At 39.4% G+C, this 16,610-nt stretch overlaps 1 protein-coding gene across 1 annotated transcript in view; it reads right to left on the bottom strand.

Annotated features, from left to right (window-relative positions):
• SLC35F4 (solute carrier family 35 member F4) overlaps window positions 1-16,610 on the bottom strand; it is a 284,934-nt gene that overhangs the window by 19,571 nt on the left and 248,753 nt on the right. Inside the window, exons 2-3 of the mRNA XM_060003436.1 lie at window positions 7,623-7,808; window positions 2,893-3,190 (exon numbers count right to left, since the gene is read on the bottom strand). Of these exons, the coding sequence (XP_059859419.1) occupies window positions 2,893-3,190; window positions 7,623-7,808 (484 nt within the window). The remainder of the gene's footprint in view (window positions 1-2,892; window positions 3,191-7,622; window positions 7,809-16,610) is intronic.

The raw sequence follows: 16,610 nt of genomic DNA, 5'->3' as shown, positions 1-16,610 counted from the left end.
ATCCATTTCTGATTAAAGTATTTCTTTTCTTATTACTGGTCTTAGCCAGTGATGGTTCTTCCTTCCCAGAGCCCACCATCATGCTGGGTAGAGTGCTCTCCAGCAAAGACTTTGGATTCAGGAGAGGGAACACCCTGCCCCATGGGGAAGCCAGTGGAGGCACATGGATGGGGAGAGTCCCCCAGGCAAAGGGCTGCTGCCCGGCAGAGGCTCTTGGCCTGGCTCATCCTGACCCCCAGGTATTGGCTTCCTCCTTGTTACCCTTTCTTCTTCCCTTCTCGTCTCACTGCCAACCTTCTCCCCACTTGTCACTGCTGTTACAAGAATTAATAAAAATGCTCTCCATTCAAACGCCAGTTCACCTGGGTAAAACCTTTTGCCATTTAGGCAGTAAGTGCTGGGAAATGTGATTTTCTTTTTTTTTTAAAAAGATGGATTTCTGTGGAGAAGGAAATAACAATAGTAGGTCTCTCCTTGGGATGATGAGATCAGAATTTCTAGACAAGAGGCATTGACAGGAGGCAAAACTTGGAAAGAAGCTTAGAAGTCGGGGGACACTAATATCGTAACTATGCTCATCATTGTTCCAGCAGCTACTAGTTATGGAACCCTTTCTGTATGTACATCTTAAGCACATTTCATAGCTTCCTGACACATGGCAAATTTATCTTTGGCTCTAGTTTCATGCTTTCTAGAGATTTTTTCCCTTAAGAAATTACCCTTTGATACCCTTTTGATATACCATCAAAACTATGGTATATAATTTTTTTCTTCTTAAATTTCAAATTCACCTGAGGCAACTGAATTCTCTTGATAGTATATAAATGGAATGATTGACATATCAAAAACTACTTCCAAATGAACAATCCTTACCACCTAGATTTGATACCTTACTGAAAATTCTTTTGATGGTAGTGATAAGAAAAAGACTGGAAATGCTTTCATAGCATTCAAGAGAAAAGGAGGAAATAGGTATAGGGTCTGGCGCTATGGGACAAATCCTGTTTTCAGGCTTATATACTATATTTTCCCCTTGTTCTGCCACGAGAGCTTCAGGGGGTGCCTTCTTGGCAGATGGTGTTAACGAGTCTACAGGGAGAAAAGATCAAGGATCTCAGCATTTTCTGGCAATGTTTACCTCTCACGTGGAGGGGTTTTCATAATGTTTTCTGCTCGACAATAAAAGCTCTTTGATTCAGTTTCAGAAATGTGCAACTTCACACTAGGCACTGACAGGAGGAGGTGTCTTGTCAACTTACAGGTCTCACTAAATTCAGAGTTAGTTCAACATGAGAGATGCGGTGAAGATGAGACTCATTCCCCAAACAACACTCCTGTCAGCAGGAGCCTCTTGTAAATGTATTCTCTTCAATAAAACGGACTTGGCTTGCTTTGAGGTGTTCTGAGGTATTACTTCCCAGACTAAACTTGTGCTGTTTTTATCAGCACGTGTGTCTAAACCATAGGAACACGTGCTATGGGTAAATGGAGGTATTTTCAAACAGGGAGAATTTTATTCTGATAATCATGTCCCTTGCAATCATGTATTAAATATTGTTATTAATAAAGATCTTATGCCCCAGCATCATGTCTACTTTGATGGGAAGAAATAGAAAGTATTTTTAGCAATCCCAAACAGGTATAAGGCTTTTTTCTTTCCTCCAAACCAGAAAACATTTATCATTCTTGAATTGGTTTTTGTTTCTTTAATGATAGCTGAACGTTCATGGACACACGTGGAAAATCAGCTCACAGGGTGACTTCAATACTCCCGGGCACTTCCAAGCTGGTGATAAATTGGAAGTTGAAGATTAAAGCCTTCACAGTGTCTTAAGTTTTCAAGGACAGTCTTATAATGCATCGATGGTAACAGTCACTCCTTCCTTTCATTAGGTAAAAGGGCAAGAAAGAAAGGTTATTTTGGCTCCTGCAATACAAATTTATTGTCATTTTGCTGAGGAGCAGTAAGTGGGTGAAGAAAACTGTCGCTCTCCCACTGCCATCTGCTGAGGTCAAGACTGCTGTTTTCTCTTGGCGATCAGAGTGACCGTCCTGGAAGTTATTCCTTAGTTCTGGCTTTTCCTTTCAAGAAGCTGTCTGTTAGCACAGGACTTTGACCCAAACAACTGCTTTTGCCTTCCTTGAGTGCTGTGCAGGGCTGGATGACATGTCTGCCAGCTTCCTGATCTCCCCAAGATGGGGCTGCAGAAGTCAGGTTTAGCTCCGAGCAACCACTAGAACCACGGTGCTATCAAGTTCATGGCTAGCAAACCAACAGACAAGGCTCTCTGTGCTCCTAGCCAGCAAAGAACAGCATCTTTTAAACCGTCCCGAGGCCAAACTTCCCTTTACCTGAGACCAAGTCATTTCATCTGCTATAATACCACTGTGTCCAGAATACTGAGCAAATGTTTCTGTAATAATCTTATGAATACAGTTTGTTGTTTTTTTTTTTTTTTTTCTGGGCTCGAGATCTTGGGTTGTTCTTTTAAAACGTGGCTAGAGATAAATTGATCTGAATTAAAATCTGGGTTCCATTATTTATAAGTGTGTGACCGTGGACAAGTCCCTGAATCTCTCCAAACCTATTACCTCTTGTGTTAAAACGGGGATAACTAACAGCGTCTTAAAACGTGGCTGTTACCACCAATGATGGTGAATAAGCTAAGATACACAAAAGCACCAGCACAGGGCCTGGCATGTTGTAGACACTTAATAATTTTGGGGGTGGTACCGATTCTGTTTCCTCGTGTTAATATGTTTACTACCGACCTTAGATCCTGCCTCTCCACACTCCTCAACTCAACTCATATTCCAAAGAGATGAAATTACGCATATTTGCATGAAATTATTTCAAACCATCTCCTACTGGCCATTTAACATGAAACCTACCTGAATTTTTTCATTGGAGATTGCTTTTCTTGAGCAGTGGCCAGATGACCAGAGTAATAGACTGGGAAAAACATAATGTTCCAGTTTGTTGAAAACCAAGTCATGAAAAATGGACAGTAGAAGTTCTTATAAGTAATTTTTACAATCTGTGTGGTTCCAACCCAAGACGATGACACTGACAGGATGATCAAAAGTCCCCAGATGGCCTTCAGAACCATAGACGTACAGGATAGGCAGCGAGCCTTGATTCTGTTTCCCTGGCTGCTATCCTCAGGATGAGTCTGTGTTCCATCATCCCCTGCAAACAGGAAAGGAATACAAATGTGTGGAAATCAAGTTATAAACAGCAATCAAAAAGGCAGACAGTAGAATCACCAGTGTTCTGTTTTTTTCTCCTGCTCTCATTTGAAGAGACAGATAACTCTAGCTCATTTTCTGTCTGGAATCTGGAGTCTCTGCTCTGTAAGGTACAGTGTGTATCTGGACCCCTATCCAGGCTATGACGATGCTCATGGACTTGGTGGATGCTCTCTGTTCCTGGGTGTACCCTCCCCACTTCCTTGTAAGAGCATTACACATTTCAGCTCCAAAGGCCTTGGCCTTGGCCACGTAACCTGCTTTGTCTAATCAAACGTAAACAGATGTGTGGTATGCCACCTCTCAGCAGAAGCTTCAAGAGGCATCACAGGGTCCCACTACCTCTCTAGCTCTTCCTTTCTGCCACTAGAATGGAGAATCCCAAAAAGAAGCTGCTCTTTGGGTCTATGTGGGAGAATGAGCAGAACCCTGTGTCTGCTGACGTGAAATGTGAACAAGAAATAAGTATTTGTTGTTATATTCCACTGAGTTGCTTTTTTTTTTTTTTTTTAACTGCAGCAAAGATGACTATTAAGTTGAAAAGGATGTGTCCCCAAAACAGAGCAAGTCTGGACTGCACAAAATTACCTTCCATCTCGGAGCAAATTACGACTTAATATGTTTCTGGGAGCACAGTGAGTTCTGCTTTGTATTTTTACATTTACTAAGAAAATTTAGTAGCATTTTTTCACACTAAAATAGTCAAAGCTCTCTGAAAGTGACAATCATTAAGGCCTTCTCCCCTGATAGAGAAAACAAGTTCAACACAATGAATTTATGTACCTATCAGGAAATTTAATGGGAGCAGTGGTCACCCTGAGTCCCCAGATAGTAGAATCCTGGGGGAAAGGAGGCAGAATTGTCTGCAAGATTCTGTTGTGTCTCCAGGGACCTCCTTTAAGCATAAGGCTTATCCTGGGGTTAAGAAAGTGGTGCAGCCCACAGATAGCAAGTGAGAGTGGATGGTTTCTCACTTTTCCTCTCCAGAACCTGCTGGCTCTCCTGCTGAATGTGTGTGCACTGCTTAATGACCCAGGTGGGACTGCCCCACTGGGGTAAAGCTTTCATCCAGCTAAGGCTTCCTGATATAATTATTTGGGGAAAGTGGGTAGCAAGATTTGAAAGTGAATTCTTCACTGCAGAATATAAACCAAGTAAGGATGAACACAGCAATTACTACATGACTTCCAAGTCTCATAAACAGAGTTCTCAGAGCCTAGGCCTCCAGAAGATGAAAACTGGTATTCTCTTATTTATTTATTCAACAAAGTCCTATGGAGACTACCAGGAGTTAGACAGTCGGGTTCCAGGGGTTCAAACAAGAAAGACTTGAGCTCGTAATCTAGACAAAGGCCAGAGAACACATCTAATACAGTATGATAAGGGCCAAGTATGGCAGATACAAGGCCACATGGAAGCAGAGGAGAAGCACTTGTTAAGAGGAGACGGGCATAATGATTAGGAGAAGCTCCCATGATGCAGTGACATTGAGATGAGTCAGTAAGTATGTTAGCCAGCTCCCTCGGCTGTGTACAGACTATACTTCATAACAGTTCTGCAAATTCCCTCTAGGACCATGTGGCTTACACAGAGAGTAAAAGGAAAAAACAAAAATATATAAGAGGGTGGAATAAGAGACTCTGGTGTTGGAAGGCTGGGAAGGGAACACGAGCCTACCCAATTAAGTAGGTATTATTCCCATTTTACAGATGAAAAAACTGAGAGTTGTATTAAAGGTTGTTCAAGGTTGAGCCTAAGACAGTATGACTCCAAGGTCTAAACTTTTTATTCTGAATATTGATTCTGTCTAGGTTTCAGGCTTGAGCTCCCCGTTTAAGCACTGGAAGTTTCAGAAATGGTTTGGAGAAAAACTTCTGTTTCCTGGCAGGAATGGCAGTCTTGCATGAGGTTTGATAGAAGTGATATTAAGAGAAAGGTGTACTCTACTACACTTCAGATCACATTATTCTCAGGGAATAGCTTATAAAGGAGGAATGATTCTACAAAGATTTTAAGTATCCCTTTGAGTTGATATCTGCCTTCACGGTCACCTTCTTTGAAGATTGCATCTGTACCACCGTCAGAGCATGGAGAATATTTTTGATGACACCAACAGTCACCTAAATCCCCACCTAGTATTGACTCATTCTTTCTTCTGCTAACTAAATTGAATTGTTGACAATTCTTTTACTATCTACAGATACCATAGAAAGATTGGCTCTCCAGAGTTCTTTTATTTTTCTGACCATTTTAAGCATGATTTTCTAGAGTCCTGCTTAGATTTATTGTTTTGTATATATCATTAAAATTGATTTACCAGGAATTCCATCCGCTTCTATGAACCTTGATTGGAGTCATACAAATTGATGGTAGAGGCCACTGGAATTTGGAAACATGAGTGAAAGTCCTAGTCCTGCCATTGGATGGCCCTGAGTATATGTTTAGTTCCATCTTAGGTTCTCTGTCAAACAGCGATAATATGTATCTCATGGGCTTCATTTTGAGGTTAAGTACCATAACGTTCATGAAAGAATGGTGAGCTGCTCTTCAGATTATTCTCCTTTTTTCTTTTCTTTTTGGTGTCTAGGAATATCCCCAAATGTCTTCTGAATCATTACAGAAAGAGTAAATCATGCCCCACGTGGTCTTTAACGGTACAGTTTTTAAGATTTGTAATCTGTATATGATAGGTAGGGCAAATTTATTAACCATATTTAGTTCACTGGAACATACTGTTCTGAAGATAACTGGGATGATAAGAATATTACTGTAACTTATTAAAGCCAATTAAAACTTTCTGAAGATTTAAGATGTGATTTTCTTCACTTTTAAAAAAAGTTTTAGCCTTGGGGTCCATAGTTGCTGAGATTCCATTTTAAAATATTGTCGTTTTTTGAAAAAATCTTTTCTCGTATAAAACCTCTTATCAGATAAGTAGGACCCTATAAGAGGCTTTCACACTTCTTCTATACCTTTGTTTACCTGAGTCCCCTGAATTACCATTTCTCTTCTGTTTTTTTTTTTTTTTTTGCGGTACACGGGCCTCTCACTCTTGCGGCCTCTCCCATTGCGGAGCACAGGCTCAGCGGCCATGGCTCACGGGTTCAGCTGCTCCGCAGCATGTGGGATCTTCCAGGACCGGAGCACGAACCCGTGTCCCCTGCATTGGCAGGCAGACTCCCAACCACTGCGCTACCAGGGAAGCCCTCTCTTCTGTTTATTTTTTAAAGCTAGTGTTCTCAAAGCTTGAGGGGTTTTTTTTTCAGGTTTTTTTTCACTACCCACTTATTTTGAATAGAGTATTTTGTTGTTTTTGCATTGTCACTATTGATTTTAAGGATGCAAGAGATTTTAATATGTTGCTGGCCAAGCTGAAGAATAAATGGAGAAGGAGAGATTGAAAATGTAGGTGGAAGAGATGGAGAGAAGGTGATCATGGATGCAGAAGGAGTCAACATCAGAATGGTAGCAAACACAAAAATCAAAGGAGGTCCCCACAATGCTGGTAATTAGCAAAGTAGCAAACAGGAGAACAGAGACACTTCGAGGCAGAGAGGAAAACATCTCTTAGCACACAATTGTTTTAGTCTTTTCAGGAAAGTAGAAGTGTGGTCATATGATGAGAGCAAGTGAGTGTGGACTCAGAGCTTGAGAGCATCTCTGGGGAAGGCAGTACGATGTCCGCCACCAAAATGTAACAGTATTGAGCAGCAGCCTAATGGACCCAGCTGCATTTTAAAATGATAAGTTTGCTGGGAAACCCATGGATATATTAAGGTAATTTATCTAGCAATTCCAGTAACCAAGTAACCCAGGAGTTGGTAAGTGGTCAGGCAGACGTGAGGAAATGCCAAAGGTCTTGATTTAATAGTAAATGCTGATCAGGGAGACAAGTGAAGTGAAGGAGGTGTAACATTGGGAAAACTAGAAGAGCTCCAAGGACTGGCAGTCCTGATAAAGACAAGATCAGAGTCTGTGATTTTTCTGGTACTTTTATTCTTCTCAGAATGGGTACAGTGTGCTAATACTAAATCCCAGGATTGAGGTAAAAGATGCTGGCTTTTCACATCTTGAAGATGAGAAAACTAGTTTTCTTATAAACTTCATTAGAAGTCACTGTTTAACCATATGTTAAACCCTCCAATTATAGGTTTTGGTATTATTTCTCTGCTACACTGTACACCGTACATCATTAATGGATTATATCTGCACATTTCCTTTCTTCCTTCTCCTCCCACTTGATAAACTTTCCCCACATGCACTCCTGAGAGTCCATGTAACATCTCTACATTCTGTGCCAATGGTGAGATCTTTCATTGCTGGCTAGAAGCTTACCAAACGTACTGTTATTTAAGAGGAGGTTACCCGCATACCTGATCTGTTTGGCCTCTCGGCTCTGTGTCCACAAACTCCAGAGGATCCTCGACTCTGAAGTTCAAGAATAGGAGCAGAAGATTCTTCGGTGACAGACAGAGGGGACAGTTGTCTGCTGATGCTACTGTGTGAACTGGGGCAGTTGGCTCCCGGTTTACATCGAGTAACTGATGATCTGGAGGTACCTGGGAAGAAAGAGTTCATACCAGTTTGAGAATTTCCTGAAGGAAAACAGATTTTTAAATGCCTTGGCAGTAAAATATATGGAACATTCATTGAGTTCATTTCTAATTTTAAAAAAGGGGGTCCTAAAAAGAGAATGCTATGTTGGCAAGGTCTGTGTCCCTAAGACAAAGGGTCTTTTTAGATAAATCCATTAACTGGAAATGAACATTAGAAAATGGTGTTTGGGTTGACATATCTGTTCTGAATTAGAACTGTTATCACAGTCAAGTAGTTTACCTCAAGGAAAGCAAAGTGATGATATGCTGCTTCCTCCCTTTTCTTCGTAAGGCTGACTGTTGAATTCCTAACTGGTAAGACTGCCAACAGGGTCTCCTATTAAATCCACTATACACTTTTCCATTAGATTGATCACTAAAATCCAACTTGGTTGTGTCTCTCTGCTCTGGCTAGGACTTCCAATATGTTGAATAAAAGTACTGAGAGTGGAATGCTTTCAGCTTTTTCACTGTTGAGAATGATGTTAGCTGTGGGTTTGTCATATATGCCCTTTATTATGTTGAGGTAAGTTCCCTCTATGCCTACTTTCTGGAGAGTTTTTATCATAAACGGGTGTTGAATTTTGTTGGAAGCTTCTGCATCTATTGAGATGATCATATGGTTTTTATCCTTCAATTTGTTAATATGGTGTATCACATTGATTGCTTTGCAGATATTGAAAAACCCTTGCATCCCTGGGATAAATCCCACTTGATCATGGTGTATTATCCTTTTGATGTGTTGTTGGATTTGGTTTGCTAATATTTTGTTGAGGACTTTTGCATCTACGTTTTTGCATCTGTGATATTGGCCTGCGGTTTTCTTTTCTTGTTATATCTTTGTCTGGCTTTGGTATCAGGGTGATGCTGACATCACAGAATGAGTTTGGAAGTATTCCTGCCTCTGCAAATTTTTTTGAATAATTTAAGAAAGATAGGTGTTAATTATTCTCTAAATGTTTGGTAGAATTCGCCTGTGAAGCCACCTGGTCCTGGACTTTTGTTTACTGGGAGATTTTTTTTTATTACTGATTCAATTTCATTACTGGTAATTAGTCTGTTTATATTTTCTATTTCTTCTTGGTTTAGACTTGGGAGATTGTACATAATTACGAATTTCTTCTAGGTTTTCCATTTTATTTGCATATAGTTGCTCATAGCAGGTATGATCCTTTGTATTTCTGCCGTGTCCGTCGTAACTTCTCCTTTTTCATTTCTGAGTTTATTGATTTGGACCCTCTCTTTTTCTTGATGAGTCTGGCTAAAGCTTTATCAATTTTGTTTATCTTTTCAAAGAAATAGCTCTTAGTTTCATTGATCTTTTCACGTTTTTTAGCCTTTATTTCATTTATTTCTGCTCTGATCTTTATGATTTATTTCCTTCTACTAAGGGGTTTTGTTTGTTCTTTGCTTTCTAGCTCCTTTAGGCATAAAATTAGATCGTTTATTCGAAATGTTTTCTTTTCCTGAGGTAAGCTTGTATAGCTATAAACTTTTTTCTTAGAACTTCTTTTGCCGAGTCCCATAGATTTTGAGTCATTGTGTTTTTGTTTCATTTGTCTCCAGGTGTTTTTTTATTTCCTATTTGATCTCTTTAGTTATCATTGGTTGTTTAGTAGCATATTGTTTACCTCTACATGTCAGTGTTTTTTGCAGTTTTTTTCTTGTAGTTGAATTCGAGTCTCATAGTGTTGTTGTTAGAAAAGATGGTGATATAATTTCAATTTTCTTAAATATACCAAGGCTTGATTCTGTGGCCTAGCATGTGATCTATCCTGGAGAATGTTCCATGTGCACTTGACAAGAATGTGTATTCTGCTGCTTTTGGACGAATGTTCTCTCTCTATATGTATCTGTTAATTTCATCTGGTCTAATGTGTCACTTCAGGCCAGTGTTTCCTTGTTGATTTTCTGTCTGAATGATCTGTCCATTGATGTAAGTGGGGTGTTAAAGTCCCCTATTAGTATTATGTTATTGTTGATTTGTCCATTTATGTCTGTTAATATTTGTTTTTATGTATTTAGGTGCCCCTATGTTGGGTGCATGTATATTTACAATTGTTATATCTTATTAGATTGATCCCTTGATCATTATGTAGTGTCTTTTTTTGTCTCTTGTAACAGTCTCTACTTTAACTCTATTTTAACTCTGTTTTGTCTGATAAAAGTATTGCTACCCTGGCTTTCTTTTGATTTCCATTGGTATGGAATACCTCTTTCCATCTCTCACTTTCAATCTGTTTATGTCTTTGGATATGAAGTGAGTTTCTTGTAGGTCTTGGTTTTGGATCCATTCAGCCACTGTATGTCTTTTTTTTTTTTAATAATACTTTTTAAAATTAAAATATTGCTGATTTACAGTTTGTGCCAATCTCTGCTGTACAGCAAAGTGACTCAGTTATACACATATATACATTCTTTTTTTAAAAATATTCTTTTCCATTATGGTTTACCCCAGGAGACTGGATATAGTTCCCTGTGCTATACAGTAGGACCTTGTTGTTTGTCCATTCTAAATGCAATAGCCTGTAATAGTTTGCATCTACCAACTCCAAACTCCCAGTCCATCCCTCTCCCCCTCCGCTTGGCAACCACAAGTCTGACCTCTGCCTGTGAGTCTGTTTCTGTTTTGTAGATAGGTTCATTTGTGTCACATTTTAGATTCTGCATATAAGTGATATCATATGGTATTTCTTTTTCTCTTTCTGACTTACTTTACTTAGTATGATAACCTCTAGTCACGTCCATGTTGCTGCAAATGGCATTATTTTGTTCTTTTTTTATGGCTGAGTAGTATCCCATTGTATATATGTACCACTTCTTCTTTATCTATTCAGCTGTAGATGGACATTTAAGTTGTCTCCAAGTTTTGGCTATTGTGAATAATGCTGCTAGAAACACAGAGGTGAATATATCTTGTTGAATTATAGTTTTGTCCAGTTATATGCCCAGGAATGAGATTGCTGGATCATATGGTAGTTCTATTTTTGGTTTTCTGAGGAACCTCCCTACCATTTTCCATAGTGGCTGCACCAACTTACATTCCCACCAACAGTGTAGAAGGGTTCCCCTTTCTCCACACCCTCTCCAGCATTTGTTATTTGTAGACTTTTTAATGATGGCCATTCTGACCAGTGTGAGGTGGTACCTCAATGTAGTTTTGATTTGCATTTCTCCAATAATTAGTGATGTTGAGCATATTTTCATGTGCCTATTGGCCATCTGTATGTCTTCTTTGGAGAAATGTCTATTAAGGTCTTCTGCCGATTTTTCGATTGGATTTTTTTTTATTGTTGAGTTGTGTGAGCTGTTTATATATTTTGGAGATTAATCCCTTATCTGTCACATCATTTGCAAATATTTTCTCCCATTCCATAGGTTATCTTTTTGTGTTTTTTTTTGTTTTTGTTTTAGTTTTTTTTTTTATGATTTCCTTTACTGTGCAAGAGCTTGTAAGTTTGGTTAGGTTCCACTTGTTTATTTTTATTTCTATTGCCTTGGGAGACTAACCTAACAAAACATTGGTACAATTTATGTCAGAGAATGTTTTGCCTATGCTCTCTTCTAGGCGTTTTATGGTGTCATGTCTTATGTTTAAGTCTTTAAACCATTTTAGGTTTATTTTTGTGCATGGTGTGAGGGTGTGTTCTAACTTCATTGATTTACATGATTTACATTGATTTACTTTCCCAGAACAACTTGCTGGAGATTGTCTTTTTCCCATTTTATATTCTTGGCTACTTTGTTGAAGATTAATTGACTGTAGGTGTGTGGATTTATTTCTATTCTGTTCCATTGATCTATATGTCTGTTTTTGTACCAATACCACACTGTTTTGATTACTATACCTTTGTAGTATTGTCTGAAGTCTGAGGGAGTTATGCCTCCTGCTTTTTATTTTCCCCCTCAGGATTGCTTTGGCAATTCTGGGTCTTTTATGGTTCCATATAAATTTTTAGATTATTCTAGTTCTGTGAAAAATGTTATGGATAATTTGATAGGGGTTGCATTAAATCTGTAGATTGTTTTGGGTAATATTGCCATTTTAATAATATTAATTCATCCAATCCAAGAGTATGGGATATCTTTCCATTTCTTTGAACCCTCTTTAATTTCCTTTGCTAATGTTTCATAGTTCTCAGCATGTAAGTCTTTCACCTCCTTGGTCAGGTTTACTCCTAGGTTTTTTTGTGTGTGCGATTTTAAAAGGAATTGTTCTTTTTTTTTACATTCTCTGATTTTCATTGTTAGTGTAAAGAAATGCAACCAATTTCTGAATGTTAATCTTGTATCCTGCTACTTTGCTTAATTCATTTATCAGACCTAGCAGTTTTTGTGTGGGTCCTTAGGGTTTTCTTTATATAGTATCATGTCATCTTCATGTAGTGACAATTTTACCTCTTCCCTTCCAATCTGGATACCTTTTATTTGTTTTCTTGTTTGACTGCTGTGGCTAGGACTTCCAATACTATGTTGAACAGAAGCTGTGAGAGTGGGCATCCTTGTCTTGTTCCAGATTTTAGTGCAAAGACTTTCAGATTTTCACTGTTGAGTATTGTATTGGCTGTGGGTTTGTCATAAATAGCTTTTATTATGTTGAGATATGTCCCCTGTATACCCACTTTGGTAAGAGTTTTTATCATGAATCGATGTTGAATTTTTTCAAGTGCTTTTTCTGCATCTATTGAGATGGTCATGTGGTTTCTTAATTTTCTTTTGTTAATGTGGTGTATTACATTGATTGATTTGTGTATGTTGAACTATCCTTGTGAACTTGGTATGAATCTCACTTGGTCATGGTGTATGATTTCTTTTATGTGTTTTTGGATTCAGTTTGCTAATATTTTGTTCAGAATTTTTGCATCTATATTCATCAAAGATATTGTCCTGTAATTTTCTTTCTTGGTGGTATCTTTGTCTGCTTTTGATATCAGGATGATCATGGCTTCATAGAATGTTTTGGGGAATGTTCCCTTCTCTTCAGTCTTTTGGAAGAGTTTGAGAAGAATTGGTAAATATAAGTTCTTTGTATGTTTGGTAGAATTCGCCTGTGAAGCCATCTGGTCCTGGACTTTTGTTTGCAGGGAGTTTTTTTATTATTACAGATTCTATTTCACTGCTAATGATTGGTCTGTTCAAATTATCTATTTCTTCTTGATTCAGTTTTGGTGGGCTCTATGTTTCTAGAAGTTTGTCCATTTCTTCTAGGTTGTCAAATTTGTTGGCATATAACTGTTCATAGTATTCTCTTATTGTTTTTTGTATTTCTGCGGTTGAGACTTTTCCTTTTTCATTTCCTATTTTGCTTATTTTGGTTCTCTCTCTTTTCTTCTTGGTGAGCCTGGCCACAGGTTTGTCAATTTCTTTACCCTTTCAAAGAACCAGCTCTTGGTTTTATTGATTTTTTCTATTTTTTTTTAAATCCCTATTTTATTTATTTCCTCCCTGATCTTTATTATTAACTTTCTTCTGCTGAATTTAGGTTTTGTTTGTTCTTGTTTTTCTGATTCTTTTAGGTGGTAGGTTAGGTTGTTTATTTGAGATTTTTCTTGTTTTTTTGAGGAAGGCCTGGATTGCTATTAACTTCCCTCTAAGAACTGCTTTTGCTGCATCCCATAGATTTTGTATGGTTTTGTTTTCATTGTCATGTGTCTCAAGATATTTTTTAATTTTCTTTTTGATTTCCTTATTGACCCATTGGCTTTTTAGTAGCATGTTGTTTAGTCTCCATGTAATCATTTTTTTCTCATTTCTTTTCTCTATATCTTTTGATTGGAGCATTTAGTCCATTTACATTTAAAATAATTATTTATATGTATGTTCTTATTGCCATTTTGTTAATTGTTTCTGGGTTGTTTTTGTAGGTCTTTTTTTAAAAAATTCCTTTATTCTTTTTTCTCATCTCTTGTGATTTGATGACTATCTTTAGTGTTAGCTTTTTCTTTTTTGTGTGTGTATCTATTATAGGTTTTTGGTTTGTGGTTACCATGAGGTTTTTATATAGCAATCTATATATATGCATGATTGTTTTAAGTTGCTGATTTCTTAATTTCAAATGCATTCCAACAACCCTGCATTTTACTCTCCTCCTCTCACAATTATTGCTTATTGTGAATATAGATGATTTTACCACTTTTGTCTTTTAACCTTCCTACTGGCTTTGTGAGGGGATGATTTCCTACCTTTACTGTGGATTTGCCGTTACCAATGAGCTTTCTCCTCACATGATTTTCATGTTTCTCACTGTGTCCTTTTTTTTCTTAGAGCAATTCCTTTAACATTTCTTTTAAAGCTGGTTTGGTGGTGCTGAACTCTTTTAGCTTTTGCTTGTCTGTGAAGCTTTTGATCTCTCCATCAAATCTGAACCAAGAATCTTGCTGGGTAGAGTATTCTTGGTTGTAGGTTTTTCACTTTCATCACTTTAAAAATATTGTGCCACACCCTTCTGGCTTGCAGAGTTTCTGCTGAAAAGTCAGCTGATAATCTTGCATGAGTTCCCTTGTACATAAAGTGTTGCTTTTCTCTTGAAGCTTTTAATATTCTCTATCTTCAGTTTTTGCCATTTTATTTACAATATGTCTTGGTGTGTTCCTCTTTGGGCTAATCTTGTATGGTACTCTCTGTACTTCCTGGATTTGAATGTCTGTTTCCTTTCCCAAGTTAGGGAGGTTTTCAGCTATTATCTCTTCAACTATGCTCTCAACCCCTTTCTCTCTCTCTTCTCCTTTTTGGACACCTATAATGCAAACATTAGTGCACTTGATGTTGTCCCAGAGGTCTCTAAATTGTCCTCATTTCTTTTTATTCTTTTTTCTGTTCAGCATAAGTGATTTCCACTACTCTGTCTTCCAGCTCGTTGTTCTGTTCCTCTGTATCATTCAGTCTACTGTTGATTCCTTCTAGTGTATTTTTTCATTTCAGTTATTGTATTCTTCATCTCTTTATATTTATTCTTTAATGTTTTCTAACTCTTTGTTAAAAACTTCTAACTTCTCACTCTGTGCATCCATTCTTCTCCCAATTTGTTGATCATCTTTATGATCACTATCCTGAACTCTTTCTCAGGTAGATTGCCTGTCTCCACTTCACTTAGTTCTTCTTCTGGAGTTTTATCTTGTTCCTTCATTTGGAATATGATCCTCTGTCACCTCATTTTGCCTAACTTGCTATTTTTATTTTTATGTACCCCCTGGTAAGTTGTTTGTATTTCCTGACTTTGGAGAAGTGGCCTTCTGTAGGAGACATCCTATGAGTCCCAATAGCACACTCACCTCTTGTCACCAGAGCTATATGCTCTAGGGGTTCCTTCTATGAGGACTGTGTGGGTATTTCTGTTGTGGTGAGCTGACTACACCAGTGGTCTGGTAGGTTTATTTGGCCCTGGTATGGTTGGTTGCCAGGTCCTGCCTTGTGCAGAGTCTGTCAGCTGCTGGTTGGTGGGGTCTGATCATGAGGCAGCTGACTGCAGAACCCTGGAGGTTCCAGGGCTAGTGCTGTGTTACTGGTGGGCAGAGTCAGGATCCAGGAGAACCTGGGGCTGTTGCCCACCTACTGGTGGATGAAGCCAGGTCCTGGGGCTTGTGCCGGCCTACTGGTGGACAGAGCCATGTCCTGGGGTCTGGTTGCAGGGCCTAGGGGTCCCAGAGCAGGTGTCAGATCTCTGGTAGGTGGGCTGGTTCCTGACATGGTTGGCTGCAGGGGCTGGTATCTTGAAGCTTGTGTTGGCCTCCTAGTGGGCAGGGACCAGGCTCAGCCAGTTCCACGGCAGGCCTAGTCCATAGACTGGGATGTTGCTGTTCTTTTTGTGGCTGCTGTCTGCCTGCTGGTGGGTTCAGCTGGGTCTGAGGCTAGGACAGGCTCCTGGTGGGTGGGGCCTGGGCCCCACATGGTCTCTGGCTGGAGGCCCTGGGGGTCTTGGGTCTATTGCCTGTGCACTGGTGTGTGGGGACAGATCCTGGGCCCTCTGGTGAGGAGGGCCATGTCCAGAGGCGACTGTGGACCCAGGGGGTCTTAAGGCAGCTTGTCTGCTGGTAGGTGGAGTTGTGTCAGTGTCCAGTTAACTGTTTGTCCTGAGGTATCTCAGTACTGGTGCCTGCAGACTGTTGGGCTGCAGTGGGACTGGGTGCTGTGGTAATAATCTAGAAGGAAGATTCCAGAATGGTGTTACCATGTGGTAGAAGGAGCTCCCCAAAATAACTGCCGGGAGGCTATGTCCCCAGGGTGAATTGGAATTATCTCCTGCCTCTCCAGGAGACTCTCTAGAGCTCAGAAGGTAGGTCTGACCCAAGCTCCTACCGAATTACTGCTTCTACCCTGGGTTCCAGAGCATGTGAGACTTTGTGTGAGCCCCTTAAGAATAAAGTCTCTATTTCCCCCAGCCCTCTGGGACTCCCAAAATAAGCCCTGTGGCCTTCAAAGCCAAATGCTCTGGGGGCTTGTCTTCCCAGTACAGCACCCCTGGGCTGGGGAGCCTGAAGTGGGGCTTAGACCTCTCACTCCTTTGGGAGAACCTCTGCAGCTGTAATTATTCTCCTGTTCGTGGATTGCCCACCTGGCAGTATGGGATTTGTCTATATTGCTACTGTGCCCCTCCTGCTGTCTCATTGTGGTTCCTTCTTTATATTTTTAGTTGCAGAATATTTTTTCTGGTACGTCCTGTTTTTTTTCATTGATGGCTGTTCTGTTAATAACTGTGATTTTGGTGTGCCTGTGAGAGGAGAAGAGCTCAAGGTCTTCCTACTCTGCCATCTTGTGCCTCACAGTTAT

Source organism: Delphinus delphis, chromosome 2, assembly GCF_949987515.2.
Source record: "Delphinus delphis chromosome 2, mDelDel1.2, whole genome shotgun sequence".
Classification (NCBI taxonomy): domain Eukaryota; kingdom Metazoa; phylum Chordata; class Mammalia; order Artiodactyla; family Delphinidae; genus Delphinus; species Delphinus delphis.
The sequence above is the reverse complement of the archived record's forward strand: the minus strand, read 5'-3'. Positions and strand labels throughout refer to the sequence as shown.